Source organism: Polypterus senegalus, chromosome 10 (assembly GCF_016835505.1).
Source record: "Polypterus senegalus isolate Bchr_013 chromosome 10, ASM1683550v1, whole genome shotgun sequence".
Taxonomy (NCBI): domain Eukaryota; kingdom Metazoa; phylum Chordata; class Cladistia; order Polypteriformes; family Polypteridae; genus Polypterus; species Polypterus senegalus.
Genome location: NC_053163.1, coordinates 168,294,337 through 168,312,382, shown reverse-complemented (window position 1 = coordinate 168,312,382; position 18,046 = coordinate 168,294,337). Strand labels below are relative to the sequence as shown.

The window sequence follows — 18,046 nt, the reverse complement described above, 5'->3', positions numbered from 1 at the left end:
CTATTTTAATATTTAAGAGTTTTAATATTAGTTAACCGAAGCCATTACGCCAAGAGCAGACATATTGGACATTTTACAGCTTTGAAAGCTTATTCGGGGCCTAATTCCAAAGGTGCTGTCAGTCACATGGCTCTTAGTGTGCCCTCATTTCTAGCGATCTTTTGCCTAATTCTTTAATCTACAGACGATGCTTTGTTTAGTGTAAAATAGTAAAACTATGATAGCACTTAAGCATTTGTTTTCCTGCTAATACTTTCCTTTTTACAGAATGACAGTGTTTTTGTTAGTGTAAAAAGATATCAATATATTCAATGAAGGTTCCTTTCTCCAAATTACATGGTTTGTCTGTAATAAGAAGAAAATGATACTTTATCAGTAGCTGGCATTCATTTAATGAATATCTGCTAAAGTACTGTCCGGAGAATTTAAATGTCCATATTATCACAAGTGATACACAGGATGAGGCTTCTTATTAAGAGTTGCTTGTGATACTACATCATTTTCACAAACCACTTTCTGTGTGCTTAATCTTCTACATATTTAGATTATCAATGTGTGTAATCTGTGTTTTTTGTTTTGGAATTGAGGGGCTGCATGCCGAGCCCCTGAGCTGCAGAATTCATCTAAAGTGTTCCTTTAATCAATGCCCTGTGTGACAGATAGGGGGTGCTACCAAGCCCAAAACCTTGGACACAAGAAACACATACACAGTCACAGCCCACATAGGCCAAGAAATACCACATATCAAGTGTTTTTAAATGTATTCTATTACATTTATATTTATCATCTTCATCTCAGATATGTAATAAGAGACCGTCCTCACGTACAGTACATTATGGTTTTCATCTTTCTGGTTACATGTGCTTGTACCTTCTGTTACAGGTTAATAATTAATAGCCCATTCCATCCTACATACCTTTTGTAGTGATTTTGTGGTGTTGACGTGGTCCGTCATGATCAAATTAAAATCTTTGTTTTGGAGAACTTTACTTAAAGAACTTAGGAGGTTTATCTTTATTATTGGTAGCATGTTTGTATTATGTGAAGACTATGATGATGCAGTAGATGCATTTCAGCAACTCACTTTTGCATGTTAGATGGTCAATGCCACAGTGTGGGGTGAACTGTAATGTTATTCACAATAAGGAGAGAACAAACTTTGTCTACTAGTCTGTCTTTATTGCATTTAGCAGATGTTGAAGCCAAAGTCCTGACTACTAGCTTAACATGGGGAAAGTGTAACTCCTTTTCATATTTAGAATTTTTCAGGACCTTAAGATAACAATGTGAGAAAATCTAACTGTGGGCTTTCTTTTTTAGCCAGTGTCCACCTATGTTACAGTTCCTCAGTCACCCCTTGCTCACACACTGGTACAGGGGAATGTCCTTGTCAGTGATGATGTACTGATGTCTGCTATCTCGGCCTTCACTTCTATGGACCAGTCTGCTATGCAGCCATCTGTGCAGGTATGTTCCTCTTTGTGTGCTTTTCAATTACTTTGCTCTCCACCACTATGAAAATTTGTAGATAAGACTCCATCTTAATTGCGAGCACAAAGCACGGAATGCCCGTGAATCAGTCAGTCGGCCAATGGGCTGTCACAGTGAACAGGATGTGTTTATTAAAATGAAGAGGGATGGAAATAATTTTAATTTGCACCACAGTTGCATGTTTTTTTATATTTTACAGACACAGTGAGGTACAGTCATGTCTGTAAGTATTTGGACAGTGACAAAATTTTCAGAATTTTGGCTCTGTATGCCACCACAATGGATTTGAAATAAAGCAGTCATTATGTGATTGGTGTAGGCTTTCTGCTTTAATTTAAGGGGTTTACCAAAAATATCATATGAACCGTTTGAGAATGATCAACATTTTCATACATGGCCCCCCATTTTCAGGGGTTCAAAAGTACTTGGACAAACTAACATAATCAAGAATATAATGGTCATTTTCTATATTTGGCTGAAAATACTTTATAGTCAATGACTGCTTGAAGTTTGAACCCCTGGCCATCTACAAGTGCTGGATTTTCACCGTAGTGATGCTTTGCCAAACCTGTACTGCAGCTGTCTTCACTTGTTTATTCGTTGAAATTCCTGCCATCAGTTTTGTGTTCAGCAAGTGAAATGTATGTCTAGTTGGGTTGAGGTCAGTTCTTTGACTTGGCCTTTGAAGAATCTTCCACTTCTTAGCCTTGAAAAGCACTTAGTGTGCTTTAGCAGTATGTTTAGGCTCATTGTCCATCTGCACCGTGAAGCGTCATCCTATCACTTTTGCAACACTTGGATGAATCTCATCTCAGTACAGCTTTATACACTTCGGAATTCATCCTGCTACTTCTGCCAGCAGTCATATCATCAATAAACACCAGTGACTGACCTCAGTTGGCCATCAGGCATGCCCATGCCTTAACACTGCCTCCAACATGTTTCACAGATGAAGTGGTATTCATCGGATCACAAGCCATTCTTTTCTTCTCCATACACTTTTGGTACATATGGATCTTAGTTTCCTTTGTCCAAATAAAATTGTTCCAGAACTGGACAGGCTTTTAAAAGATGTTTTCTGACAAAGTTTAATCTGCCCTTCCTGTGGTTGTGAGGTTCATCAGTGGTTTGCACTTTGTGGTAAACCCTCTTTATTTACACTTATGAAGTTTCCTCTTCATTGTAGAGTTTGGCAATGAAAGGTCGACCTCCCAGAGAGTGTTGTTGGTTTGGCTAAATGTTGTGAAGGGGTGGTTCTTCATCAAGAAAAGGATTCTGGAATCAACCAGTGCAGTTGTCATCCATGATTGTCCAGACCTCCTGGAGTTACAGAGCTCACCAGTTCATTCCTTCTTTTTAAGAATGTACCAGATGATTGATTTGACCGCTCCTGATGTTTCTGTTATCTCTCTAAAGGGTTTTCTCAGCCTAATGATGGAATGTTTTACTTTCATGGTCAGCTGTTTAGACCTCATATTGAGAGTTCACAGTGATGGCTTCCAAATGTAAATTCCACACTTAGAAACAACTCCAGACCTTTTACTTGCCCAGTAGTTAATGAAATAACAAGGGAACTGCTACCACCTGGCTATGGAACAGCTTCTCAGTCAGTTGTCCAAATACTTTTGAGCTCCTTAAAATAGCAGGGCCATATATAAAAATGTTTGTCATTCCTAAACCGCTTGTACAATATTTTTGGTAAACCCCTTAAATTTAAAGCTGAAAGTCTACATTTCAATCACATATTGGATTGCTTTATTTCAGATCCATTGTGGTGGCCAAAATTATGAAAATGGTGTCCCTCTCCAAATACTTATGAACCAAACTGTATTTTAACTCCTGTCGACTTCATTTATGTTTTATTTTAAGGGAGCGAAAAATCCTTTTCAGTTTTAAAACTGTTTTGCATTTATTAAATCAGATGTCATTTATGAATAAAGAAATAAAGCAGTATTGGTCGAAATAATGGAAATATACAGTTCAGAAATAAGTTTATGGTATGTGAATAATGGTGAAGAGTAGGCTATATAAAAGTACACATTGCAAATTGGGACTAAAATGCAACTTAATAAAATTACCTCCTTCCCAGTCCATCTTGGCGGTGATCTCATCAGACCTGCCTCTACTGCAAAGAATCTTGGTGTCATTTTTGATTCCTCCCTCTCTTATTCCGCCCACATAAATCACATTAAGAAACTTTCTTACTTTCACCTCCGTAACATATCCTGTGTTCGCTCCTTCCTCTCCTTTTCTAATGCTGAGAAACTTGTCCCTGCTTTTATCTCATCCCGCATCGATTATTGTAACTCGCTGCTGGCAGGTGCCCCTTCTAATCTTCTATCACAGTTCCAGCTTATTTAAAACTCGGCTGCAGGAGTCCTCACTCGAACAAGCAGCAGCGAGCACATCACACCCATCCTGCTCCATCTTCACTGGCTCCCTGTGTCTTACAGAATCCAATAAAAAATCCTACTAATAACCTACAAAGCCTTAAATAACCTTGCGCCAAACTACATCAGCGACCTTCTCCATCACTATGTGCCCGCCCGCTCACTAAGGTCCTCTGATTCTGGCAATCTTCTTGTGCCCCACACTAATCTACACTCCATGGGTGACAGCAGGGCTTTCAGCTGTATAGCGCCCAGCCCAGACTCTGGAATGATCTACCAAAATTACTCAGATCAGCTGACTCCATGAATTCTTTTTTTTAAAAAAACAAAACAAAAAAAACCAACTCAAAACTCGTCCGTTCAGGATGGCTTTTAGCTCTACTTGACTTTATTACCCTTCTCTCAGTTTACCTCTTTGTCAAGATGCTCATGTAACCTGTATGTGTGTGTGCTAGACTATCAATTATGGTGTCTGTTAGGCTTTTTTTTTCCTTTTTTTTTTCTCTGAATTCACTGTCGTAATCTTCTTTATTTAATTGGTTTGTACAATGCTATATACTGTATACCCTGCCATTCTTTCTTATATCCTGTAAGTGCCTTGAGCACATGTATTATTATTATTAATATATTCTTAGCACACAATGTGAGGTATGTGTGTTCATTACCTGTTTAGTGAAATACACTAAAGGTAGAAAGAGCATATTTATTTAAAACTAATTGAAAAGTGGCTTTGCCTGATTTCTGGACTTTTTGTTAAGTTGATTAAAGTTCACGTGTAACATTCAGCCATATTTTCTCATTGTTCAGCTCGTGCATATATACTAATTAGGGGAAATCTTCTTCCCAAAAGTCCAAAAATTGGTTTATGCAAAATAACTAAGGTTTAATCACGCAAGTTTTTACTTCCTAAGATATCTGACGAAAGCCGAGAAAGTCCAGATCTCCTGTTTTATGTTTACTGATCTCTACTGGTGGAGTGGGGTCTATACTCACTGGCTGCATTATATCCTAATACAATACCTGCTCCGCTCTGAATGGCAAAAATGTGGTGATTATCAATGTTACTGGTATATACAGATCCCTTCAGTACATACTGTATACAACGCCTGCTGCCATTTTGCTAAGTGATGCACTTGGACACATCAGTGATAGTTCCTGGTTTCATCCACTGTTTTGGGTCTCTAAACGTAACACACCCTCGTTCATGTGTTCCACCCTGGAGTGATCAGTTCCTAGCAGGTGGCCACAGATCACTCCTCACAATCTACAGCAATCTTGAGGTAGCAATCTCTGCTGCCACTGTCGTTTTTCTAAAGTCCTTTCTTCTGAATGCACCGAGAATGGCCTGGAAGCTGAAGGCCTTGTATAGAAACTGAGCTGCAAAACCTATGCGTGCCATCTCATCTACAGGACTCCTCTACTTTTCTAATTTTGCTTGTTTCATTAAAAGGGATACGCTGTCTTCAGTTGCTGTCTGTAGGTGGCCAATAAAATTGAAAACTTTGAACTGGGTTGCAAGACAGCAAAGATTGAGAAACATTGCTGTAGGGCAAAAACTGAGGATATGCTCAAGTGTTCCTCCTCTGAGGCACGTGAGGCATGCTGGCGAGTCCACCTTTCCCAAGGCAGCAGACGGGCCAGTAAAACATCATACGCAGACTGGATGAGCAACTTATTGTGGTAATAATTAGCCTGTCACAAATTGAACCAGATCTTGCAGCCTGTTGCTTGTTCCAGTCTTATCCATGCACCTTGCTGCTGCATACCCAGCATCTAATTTATGTGCAGTTCTTCACCTTCAGCTCTTATCATCTTTTGAATCAGTCCACACCTGTTTTCACCCAGAGCTTTGTCATAGTAGGGTGCCAATACATTGCCTAATCCACCTTGGCCTGCTGCCGTTAAACCCACCAGCACACTGATATAGCAGTAGACCAGACAGTTGTGGCATCCTGTGCCCACCATTTTCTCTCAGTCTTTACCTTGATGACCGCTTGGGAGACATTCAGATCACTTAACTTTCTGTACTGCAGAACCCCTCTTGCAAAGATAACCATGAACTCCTCACCCAAGCTACTGATGGGGAAATCTCGGCTTGTTCTTATCTCTGTACAGTGCAATGCTGCTTAGGCTTTGTGCCAGGCCTGACCACCTGCAGAACTGAGGTCTGAGCCTTCTGTCGAAGCCCTCCACATTGGATAGTGGTAACTCATACATGAGCAAGGAACACCAAATTCTGGACAGAATACCATGCTGGTAAATAAGAGTAGTCAGAAAGGCTGATAATATTTGTAAGACATCTGCCATCATGTACTGTCACTTTTCTCTCTTCTCTGTTCTGGCAGACGGGTCAGAACATTGAGCCATTAGCACCCCTAGAGTTTTTCTAATCAACAGCCACTCGTACATACAGTCTAATGTTGCATTTAAAGTATGTTGTTGTGTACTTTGCAGTTATGAGATAAGATATTGTTTTGTCTGCACAATAAAATGCATAAGAATATATATAAACAACAACCCCTTAACCACACATAAGGACTACTAGCTTAGATACTGGAGAGCTGCTGCTGTCAATAACAGGCTTGTAGGTGGCAGTAAGACGGTTAGACCTGTCCAGATGTCCATTTAAAGACATTAACATTTGAATACAGCAGGTCCAGCTTTTTTTGTCCACAAAAGGAACATTCCGTTAGAAGTGTGATCCATCCAAAGTTGCCTACCTGAAAATGCCAGCATTCAGAATTCCTCATCTTTACAGTATTCATAATAGAGTGAATCATTTCTCTATGGTGTGTATTTTTTTTCTGTAAATAATTATTTTCTTTGTTTCTTAGAGCAATATGAACATGCATGCCAGCTCATCCTACCTCCAACATCCTGCACACCCAGCACCTCCAAGCCAGTCAGCTTCTCTCGTTGCACAGGTGCCGTCTAGTAGTAGTAATGCTGGTGCCCAGGTCTACAGTTCATTGCCTGCTATAGCTGGAAATGGTGCTGGAGAAGTTCAGGGTCTGAGTCTTCAGCACTTTCAGCAATCACAGGTAGGAGTAAAGGATGAAACGCATGCTGTTTTTGTTTTATTTTCAGTAGTTATCACTGGAGTATTGATAGTGCATACAAGAAGCAGAAATTTGCTTCTGCTTAGTTTTGTAGAATTTGTTTTCATAATCAGGAGGGCCAGACAACCGAAAGAGATGTTTACTTTTACAGAGATGAAAGAAAGCATGAGGCAGTGAAGCAGTATAAAATTGCACTTCTAAGATATTTTATAATTTAAATTTGAAATGTGACAAATAAGAGAGGTTTGAATACTTTGAGAAGCTTGCCCTGCCAGATTTAGAGGATTTTGAACAGTCTTGGTTTAGTAAATACAGCTGATGTTGGCAGCAACCACATTAGTGACAGCAGTTCCCTGGTTTGTGTATAAGGCAGCATGCAGTGTAGCTGAAAGTTTAGAAGAAGAAGAAGAAAGAATATTATTCTTTAGAGGCCACTTGCTAAAATATTTAAAGTAATAAATATGATCATTCTTTCTGTCATGCAGTGGTTACAAAAAGAAATGTTGACTTTTTTCTATGTTTCAAGCAGGTTCCAAGCCAGTGTGTAGACAGTCCTCCATTTTCCAGTCCACCAGTGTATAGCCCTGGAAAGCAAGGATTCAAGACAAAAACCAGCAGCATTAGCAGCTCCATCACCAGCAATAACCTTTCAGAGCAAGGAGATTTTGATCAATCTGCTAAGCCGCACCATACAAAAAGCATAGTGGATGGACAGGCAGGTACTATGATGAATAAATGTACACATGATGTTTGGTTACTATTAGTTTATTGCTGCTTGTATTAAATCTACCAACAAAGAAAGAGTAATGTGATTCCCAGGGTGGCAATCAGGCATGCCTTTGTGAAGGAATCCATTTTATTTGTCATAATAGTAGTGGTGGGGAGGTCCCGTTAGACTATACTGTGGGGAAAATTGGACAAAAAGTGCCTAACAGTGAACATGAATAGCAAATTTTGCCAATTACTGCAAGTGCATTATTAAAAGGAATATTTGATTGGTTTGGGGTTAAAGGGGCATTACTTTAGTTTACAACTCATAGTAACTGTGGTTCTGCTGAATCACGATGGCACTGGCAGCCCCCATTCTGTAACCATCAGTAAAATCATAAGATTTTACTGTCTTGAGTTTTAATATCCATCCTACCCATATTTCTTTTCCTAAATGGCATATAAAGCAGCATGGTCACCTTGTGTTTGTTATTCTCCTTTGCCTTTTCTGTATAAGTTTCAGTCCCCAGTGAATTGATTGAACCTGATATTGTATATTTGAATTTTCATTTCCCTCTGTTGGCTTCACATTTGTTGACTTCACTGCATGCTTTTTTTCTAATATACATTTTTAAGGCTGACAAATTAAATGCCAGCAGCTCTGCAAGTGATATCTTTAGTACGAATTACGGCATAGCCTAACATAATAATAAGTGAGTGAAACCACACAATTAGTGTTCGCCTCCAGGCTGTTCCATCCACTTTTACTGTGTACTTGCATTCCTAGACACTGTTTGTTCATCCATCAATCCATTCTTTTTCAAATCTACTTTTACAACTGGGACATTTCCAGGGCCAGGTGCCTTTCCTGTCAACCCTTGGAACAAAGTAGGAACAAAACTGGACGGTGACTGCATGGTGACTTTGAGCTCACAATGATGCAAATCATGGACAGTTTCCCTTTTTTGTTTTAAATTGCATTTTTTCATAATATTGGAAATAATTATTTACATTTATGTATTGCTTTTCTCACTGCTCAAAGCACTCCATGCAAGGAAGACCCAGGATGCGGACCCATGCACTACCATTGCACCACCTCCTGCCACACATACCGGGAAAGTGATTGCAAAAGTGCACATAACTTTGAAGTGACATCTGCATGCTTGCACACACACACCAAGCAAAAACACACCCACACACACACAGCCTGGTATAATTTAAAATCGTCAATAAACACTTAGGAATATGGGAGGAAGACAAGAGTATTTCAGATATGGGGATAACTTGCAAATGCCACAGACAGTGCCTGGTCTGGTATTTGAACTTAGAACTCTTGAAGCTATATTCCCAACAGAGCAGGTTTTTCTTGTCTGAAAACTTTTTTGCTTATTATAATACTAAATAAGCACCACCTGCCCATGGCCTGACTGACTTTTTCCTTATAAAGTAAAAGTGGATTAATAAAAGGTTGTTTTCTCCAGAATTTTCATCCTTTTAAAGTTTTTGCCACTCCATATTTCTGTTGTGACTAAACCTTGGATTTGCATTGCATGCTTTTGATTTTTGTTTTGGTTAAATTTCAGCAGTCAGTTATTGTTTCTGTGGTCTGTGCAGTACTATGAGTCACATATCTATGAACATGAAGAGTTATTTCCTTTATCTCTGTAAGTCAAAGTAAAGAGCATTCTTAATTGCTTTAACAGTTGATATTCAGATACATTTTCCTGACTGGTGAAAAGCAACATTAATGCTAAGTACATTTTTAAATGATTTACCACAGCAGCAAATCAGACCTCTAGTGCACAGTATGACAAAAACAGATGTCCACATAAAAGCAAACATGAAGACACTTGTGCAAGTCACCTGTTACAGTACTGTTAAAGAGAAGGGTCTGTTTTGGATATATATATATATATATATATATATATATATATATATATATATATATATATATATATATATATATATATATATATATATATATATATATATATATATATATATATATTATATTATATTATATTATATTATATTATATTATATTATAATGGACATGGTCAGAAACAATGCTCAGGTAGCCCGTGGCATTTAAACGATGCCCGATTGGCACTAAGGGGCCTAAAGTGTGCCAAGAAAACATCCCCCACACCATTACACCACCACCAGCCTGCACAGTGGTAACAAGGCATGATGGATCCATGTTCTCATTCTGTTTATGCCAAATTCTGACTCTGCCATTTGAATGTCTCAACAGAAATCGAGACTCATCAGACCAGGCAACATTTTTCCAGTCTTCAACTGTCCAATTTTGGTGAGCTCGTGCAAATTGTAGCCTCTTTTTCCTATTTGTAGTGGAGATGAGTGGTACCCGGTGGGGTCTTCTGCTGTTGTAGCCCATCCGCCTCAAGGTTGTGCGTGTTGTGGCTTCACAAATGCTTTGCTGCATACCTCGGTTTTAACAAGTGGTTATTTCAGTCAAAGTTGCTCTTCTATCAGCTTGAATCAGTCGGCCCATTCTCCTCTGACCTCTAGCATCAACAAGGCATTTTCGCCCACAGGACTGCCGCATACTGGATGTTTTTCCCTTTTCACACCATTCTTTGTAAACCCTAGAAATGGTTGTGCGTGAAAGTCCCAGTAACTGAGCAGATTGTGAAATACTCAGACCGGCCCGTCTGGCACCAACAACCATGCCACGCTCCAAATTGCTGAAATCACCTTTCTTTCCCATTCTGACATTCAGTTTGGAGTTCAGGAGATTGTCTTGACCAGGATGACACCCCTAAATGCATTGAAGCAACTGCCATGTGATTGGTTGATTTAGATAATTGCATTAATGAGAAATTGAACAGATGTTCCTAATAATCCTTTAGGTGTGTGTGCATATATATATATATCTATATATATATATATCTATATATATATATATATATATATATATATATATATATATATATATATATATATCTCATGCAGAATTTTGTTTATCAAGACTTAAACTTTTGGCAGAAGGCAGAAACGGGGCATTTATTTTAATTTTCCTTCCTCTATTTGAATGAAAGGCAGGAGTGAGATGCTAGGAGTGATCAGCCTCCTCCCAATGTGATGCCATTCCTCAAGTGTTTTTGGGGGCACATGAATCTTAATAAGCCTTGCCAGTTACTGGCAGAATGGACTCCGCCAACAAGGCAGCAGAGCTCGACGTGCATAGAGAGCCCCCTTATGGTCCACACAACAGTCATCAAGTGTGCGCCACAAGGTGGGTTCTACCACACTTTAGTTCTACTGCAATCAGCGTCAGAAAATGAACGAGCGCCAGACCCACAGCTCGCTGCTAGTGGTGCCACCTTCTGGTCTGCACCCCTTAAGATCCTTGTGATGCTCAGGTAGGCCGTCGTAATGTGAAGCAGCAGTGGACCCTTCAGCACGGAGTATGAGATTTGTATATTTGTCTCAGAGTGACGGTTATTTCTATCCCAACACAGCAGCTTTGTATTGCCTTTGATAACCTTCCATGGTGTCTTGCTCCATGGAAACAGTGGAAATATAGCGGGAGTAAATATTTATATAATCTCTCTCCATCCATTTTCTAAAATGGCCTTATCCTGAGCAGGGTCACAGGGGAGCTGGAGCCTATCCCTACAAGCATAGGATGCAAAGCATGAAGAGTTCCTGGACAGAGGCCAGTCCATCATGGGGTGAACTCACACACGGGCCAATTTACCGTCGTCAGTCCACTTAACTGGCATGTTTTTGGACTGTGCGAGGGAACCACGCGTACAACTCTGAGAGAGCATGCAAACTGCACACAGAAAACTGTGAATATGTCATAAAATCATTAAATTCAATTTATGACTGAGTTTGTATGAAATTAGAGGGTAGAAAATGATTACCAGTAAGAGCCCATGATGATGCGAGGCTTGGAAAGTGAAAGATCACTCCAAAGCTGTGTGGAAGGAGTTAAACTTTATTGAACTTTTTGGCTTTATTGAATGTTGCAGCACATTAAAACTTGTTATAGTAAAACCTAAAGTTTGGATTTGGGATTACAGAAGTGGAATCTGCGATGTTTGTGTTATGGTCAATTTTATGTTTTTTTTTTTTTTTTGTTTGTTTTTTTTATTCTTCCCACAAACATGAGCAAGAAATGCAGTATATTGTGCGCCATCTGATCATTATATAGTTATAAAGGTTTTTGTTTTTGGAAGACCCTGATATAGAATGTTTTAAGAACAAAACATGTTAATGTAGAATTGGCCCATGAAAGTAGGTAAAATGGAACCAGCTAAATGTAATTTATATGTAAATACAGTATAAAGGTTTTTAACACTACTGTACCTAGAGAAAAGGTATTTTGCCTTTAAAAATATTTTGTGAGCATCTGAGAACTTTGACATTTTGAATAAGGCATGGAAAGGCTAATCCCAGCTCTGCTTCCTTTATTAGGTGCTTCAATAAAAGGAAAGGCCCAGAAGCTGAAATGTAGCTTCTGTGAGAAAACATTCACTAAGAACTTTGATCTACAGCAGCATGTCCGTAGGTGAGTTTGTGATTTAATTTAGAACTGAATATTTATTATGAGAATTTTGGTATTCCTTCCCCAGCTTGTGTGATCCCCTTTTAAAAATAAACATATGCTTGTAAAAAGGATGCAGTATTAAACAAACTACAACTACAATATACTGTGCAGCAGATAGTGAACATTATTAGTTAAGTTTGTGTGAAAACTGCTAGCTGAGTACTGTTGGTCAGTAGGAAGAATAAGGAATTGCGTGTTGACTTAAGGTCAGACTATTAAAAAAAATAATAATAAATAATAAATAAGGTTTTTAATATTGTATTACAGAGCACAATTACCTTTATCTCTCTTAACAGCCACACTGGGGAAAAGCCATTTCAGTGCATTGTGTGTGGTAGGGCCTTCGCACAGAAGTCGAATGTGAAGAAACATATGCAAACTCATAAAGTGTGGCCTTCTGGAATGGGATCAACGGTCTCTCGGCTGCCCATTACTGTTAAGGTCATTCCTTCAAATAACAGTGAAGGTGGAGATCGGCCGACAGAGAAAGAAAACCACTCAGGTACTGCTTAATGACATCTTTTTCTGGACAAAACAGAATTCTGCATGTATTAAAAACTTTTCCTCATTGAAGCATCTGATAATCGGCTTGTCAATCATAGGGAACCTCCAAGAAGTGAAACTAATGGATGCTGCATAATATGTTGAATATGTGTATTCTACATTCATTTACTGATTCCAGTAATAATTGAAGATGTGAGTTCCAAAATCTGCTAATTACACCTTTTGGTAAAATTTAGTGAACATGTGATTGTGACTTTTCATGCAGTTGGTCATGCACTGAAAATATGTTTGAGCTTCAAAACCTGCTAATTGCAACAGTGTAGCGCTATAGTTTTAGGGATTTAGTTTCAAAATCTGCTAAGTACGGACCCAGATTTTCCTATTTATCTCCAAAATTTATCTTTTGTACTTAGCTGATTTTGGAACTGAGCTCTTCAATTGATAACAGACATTATCTCACTCGATAGAAAGAAATTCATTTTTTTCCTTTAATATTTTGTTCCTAAATTGTTAAGCTAGGCATTGTTTATCTTGGTTTACAGTGAATTAAAGATGTTTTTTGAAATTTACATCACATTATAGTAGAAGTGCTGTGGAGTATTTTATAATGCCACATATAAAAATGAAGCCCACGCAAGGTATAATTGCATTGATGTGATGTTCCATTTCTGTCACACTTGAAAAATGTAATTTTGCAAAATAGTGCAGCAACAAGCGAACATTCTCAAACCCACTTTATTTAATTCTGTGTATGGTCTGTGGTTGAAGCCTATACTATCATCAATGGGTACAAGACAGACATCAGCACTGGATGGGGCACCATTCTATTGCAGGGACCACTCGCACATATGCACACATTGGGCTCGTTTGTAGTTGCTAGTCAGTCCTGACCAAACACATCTGTGAGGTGTAGAATAAAAACCAGAACATCAAAATGAAAAGCTGTACAGATATTTTGAGAAGACTAACACTCCACTCAGATTACCATCTGGGCACAGGTTTTGAGCCAAGGAAGCTCAAGTTGAGAGGCATTATCACTAACCCTGTGCCATTGAGTCTGTGGTACTGTTTATTTTAAGAATTTTTTTGCAGTTGTTAGGGAAACTCATTGCTGACTGAAGCCGCATGCAATAAATGTGCTACTCTGACTTGATTTAAGGGCAAACATAAATGTAGATGCTTGTTTTTCTCAGGAATGCAGAAATGGACCACTCAGGCCGTGCTTATGCTCAACACACTACGCTGCGTTTATCGTTGTACAGTACACACCATTGAGTCATATAGATGGAGTAGATATTTTTGTACATTCCACTTGGGCAGTGCATTTTGCCATATTTAATACTGGCTGTCCCCTACGGCTCCGTCCACATAGTAGTGAAACAGGATAAACTTTAAAAATCAATGAAAAAAATTTTAAAAAATTGTACTGAGAAGAATTTAAATTGATAGCTTTCATATCCGAGGGGCTCTTGATATACATTGTTTTTGGTTTTGCTATTGAGGGCAAGGACATATAGGTTTCTTGGGGAACTAACTCGGTAGAAAGTGACATAAAACTGAACATGCGAGAAGCTTGGTGAGCTAAGATCAACCCCTGTCAACTTGAGTGTCTGCCTCTGGGTCTTGTTAATTGACATTGCAAAGCAAAGTGTCACCGGGAACCGTAATCTCTTGAATTGAAAGGGCATGTCCGTCGCAAATCAAGGAATGTGAGGGATTAGAACTCTTTTGCCAAGACCACATCAGACTGACTCAAATGGAAGCTGGCGCGTTAGTGAGGAGGGCCCTGCCTGCTTCCCCCTTTCCTTGGCCCGCAGCCTCTATCTCTCTCTTGGGTTTGTGTGAATAAATTGCTTACTGTCAAATAATGTAAAGAGTACGCAACACATGTGTCGCCCTTATTTGGGCTCATCAGGCGTACACACTCCACTGCGCCCCTCGCGGGAATCAAACCTTGGATGTCCGAGCCCTTTAGAGGGCTGGTGGCAGATGTTTGCTGACTGGCAGACCAACCACATGCGTTACCTGGTAGGTAACCACCCATACAATCAGATTGAGACTCAGACTACGGATGCTATGAAAAAAAATATATATATATAGTCAGAAATTCGACACAGAGTCATGGAAAGGTCTGGGGCAGCCACCTGTATAATTGGTTTCCTGGCTGCAAAGTCGAACAAATGAATACAGCACTGATGTGCACAAAGCTGAGTCCAGAACAGAACTGAGGGAATAGGGAAAAGGTGCAGGCTTTTAAAGGGGAAGACAGGAAGTGAGATCATAGGGGGTCGGGCTCATTAAGGTCTTCAGCCATTGGTTCGAGCGTGGACGTGACATCACAGGGGCCGGAGCCGGCAAGGTCTCCTTCCATAGGCTTGGTCCCGAAAGTGACGTCAAGAGAGCCAGGTGGAATCTTCCGTGAATGGTCTGCAGGCAAGGGAGGAAAAGAGTCGGTGCACTGTGCCACATCCCGGTATGTCTCGGAACTGTCCTTACTCAAGCCCTTTAGCTGCCTCCCATGCGCACGTGTGTGACAATTTTATATATATATAATAGAGAAAGATAGATGGGGAATACACCATTTCATAAATGCAAATAGGACAAAGTATTAGACTATTATTCAGTGAAATGAATGCCTATAAGCTCTGATCGTTCCCAGCCATTCTTATGTATTAAGCAGACACTTTGTGACATTTTACCTATTGAATCTATTTTGTTTAGTGCCTGCAGCTCTAGTGTAATACATCAAGAATGTAAAGCCCAGGCTGAAAACATGCCTTCCTTTATTGTATTAGTGTGCTTGTTTAACAGCTATACTTCAGGTGAACATTTATCATTGTTTTTAGAAATGTGTAATTTGAGCAGATGAAGAAGAAATAGGCATAAAAACTAAAATGTGAAAACTGACTTCTAAAAGGAATAGTTTCATTAGCATTCATCCTTTTATAAACATGGGTTTACTGAATATTGGCTTTCATGCCATTGCTCATTTGTTTTTTTGTTTTTACAGAATTATACAGAGATTCTATAGAAATCCCTTGTATCGTTGCAGGCGAGATGGGAGTATCTGACAGCACCATTCCTCCTGAAATGGACAGCCAGCTCCAAAGTAAACCAAGGACGTGTGGGAACAATGAAAACAAGCAGATTGTACTCATTGATAGTTCATACCAATGCCAGTTCTGTGGCAGTAAATTTAGTACATACTTCCAACTGAAGTCGCATATGACGCAACACAAGGATGAGCAGGTATGAACAGCTGTAGCTGAGCAACTGAAGTGACTCACTTTATTAATACATGCCAAAGATTTTAGGCTACTGGCATATAATAAATTTCTTTAATATCCTCACAGTCAGACTTGCATCAACACTAAATTTACCCTAGAGATCTTGTATGCAAATTTATGGAAATTGCTTAAGGATTATCTAAGCATCTACAAATCAAAAGAAGAAATGCACCAAAAGAATGCTACGACTAACAGGCCTCATTTTTACATGTTTATGATCTTTATAAGAAATGATTCGCACCATACATGTAGCCCAGAATATTCCAGACTTAGCTAGCCCAAAATTTACAGGGATTTGCTTGTTCACAGATGTAAGGTTTAACACGGTAATTCCCAAGTCTGATGCATTGTATTCACTTATATAGTTCCAGACATGAGGGCAGAGATCCTAAATGTTGTACTAAAGATCCACAACCACCAGCTTCAGAGTGTCTTATTTAAAATGTTATTTATTTTTGCCTAAAACTAAATAGATTGAGCAACTTGGTTGAGTTGTTGTTTTGTATGATATAACATACTTGAATCTCAAAGATGAATTTTAAAGATCAATAATACTGTGGAAAAACCGTGTGTACAAATATGAAGCAGCAACTGCCAAAAAGATGAATTCTGTTGCCTTTCTCACCGTTTCCAAACGTTGCGTAAAGCTCAGCTTCCACCAGAGGAGCACTACCATATCTGTTAAGCAAAAAATACACAACCACACTTGGAGGTATCTGTAGAATCTCCATCCATCCATTAATTAGCAAACCTGCTTAATCCACTTTGGCATTGTGGGTGCTGAAGCCTTTCCTGCTGACACAGAATGCAAATAGAATGGAGAGCCAGTCCATTGTATGGCACACTCATCCATAGACAGAAAAGTGACACAGAATACAAGGTTTTATTATAAATCAATCATATTCTGAAAAGTATAAGTTTGACATTAGGGCTATGCCTGTTTATTGTCCAGAAATGTCCAGTTTCCTATATAATTTACTTTTAATCTTGTTGCCTCAAAACCCAAAGCTTCTCATCTTCTATGCAAGACCTGGTGGCAAAGGTCTCATTAAAGAATATTTATACAGAACTGTTCCCTTCTTTGTTTGTAGCTATGCAGATCTAGAAACAAAATGGCTTGCAGACCGCCAAAAGCATAGGAGTTTGAGATGGGCAGTTCATATAAATGGCTCTTTTTACTGCATGAATATAGTGTTGCTAGAGTCCATATAGGCAAAAAGTGGCATACTCTTTCTAACAGAATTTACACCATGGTAGGATGTAACATTGTTCACCTTTTACGATAAATGACATTTCATGCAAATAATTAGAGAGCATGCGGAATTTGGAAGAAACTAGTGCATTACCTATTGTATGCAATTTGCTCTCTTGTGGTCTAAATGTGGAGAGGTAAGATAATGGGGATCATTTGTTTTATTAACTCGGCATATTATTAGTGGAACACAATAGTTTTGTGCAAGTCTGTTTTCTAAAAATGACATTCTGACTTGAATGCTTTCGATGAAGACAAAATCTGAGCAATGAACTGAAAGTGTCTGTGCAGATGTCTAGTGACTTTCTATTGACTGGCGCAGTCTTTCACAGGTTTACAAGTGCGTTGTCAAGTCCTGCTCCCTCACCTTCCAGAAGCTGGATCTGTTTCTGGAGCATATAAGAACCCATCAAGAGCAGCTCACATACCGCTGCCATCTGTGCAGTAAAGTGTTTCCTTCGCTGTTTGAACTCGGGGTGCATCAGTATTCGCACAACTTCTGTCCACAGCAGAATCCTCGAAAGGAGTCCACATTTTTCAGGTAAGCCATTAAATCGCCTGCAAATTCTTCAGTCTAAATATTGCTATAAAAGGTGTATATTAGACAGGGTCCTCTCTGTGACATCACATTGCTTATCATAAGAAAAATCAATGAATGGATAACAGATACTGCATTCTAGAATAAGCTGCAAACATCTCTTGGGTGTCCTTTTGCAAGGGTGACGCCCTGGCCATTGCACTTGTCACTCATAAGCAATGAAAGAGCATTTGCTGTC

General features: G+C 39.1%; 1 protein-coding gene across 6 annotated transcripts in view; it reads left to right on the top strand.

Moving 5' to 3' along the window:
* Positions 1 to 18,046, top strand: part of znf341 (zinc finger protein 341) — a 42,476-nt gene that overhangs the window by 14,168 nt on the left and 10,262 nt on the right. For 2 of the 6 annotated variants that reach the window (XM_039767355.1, XM_039767357.1), the window contains exons 4-11: positions 1,321 to 1,467; positions 6,716 to 6,922; positions 7,467 to 7,659; positions 9,903 to 9,959; positions 12,095 to 12,188; positions 12,524 to 12,729; positions 15,742 to 15,980; positions 17,603 to 17,811. In XM_039767355.1, coding sequence (XP_039623289.1) covers positions 1,321 to 1,467; positions 6,716 to 6,922; positions 7,467 to 7,659; positions 9,903 to 9,959; positions 12,095 to 12,188; positions 12,524 to 12,729; positions 15,742 to 15,980; positions 17,603 to 17,811 — 1,352 coding nt within the window. The remainder of the gene's footprint in view (positions 1 to 1,320; positions 1,468 to 6,715; positions 6,923 to 7,466; positions 7,660 to 9,902; positions 9,960 to 12,094; positions 12,189 to 12,523; positions 12,730 to 15,741; positions 15,981 to 17,602; positions 17,812 to 18,046) is intronic. The other 4 variants (XM_039767356.1, XM_039767358.1, XM_039767360.1 and 1 more) reach the window with 4 other exon arrangements.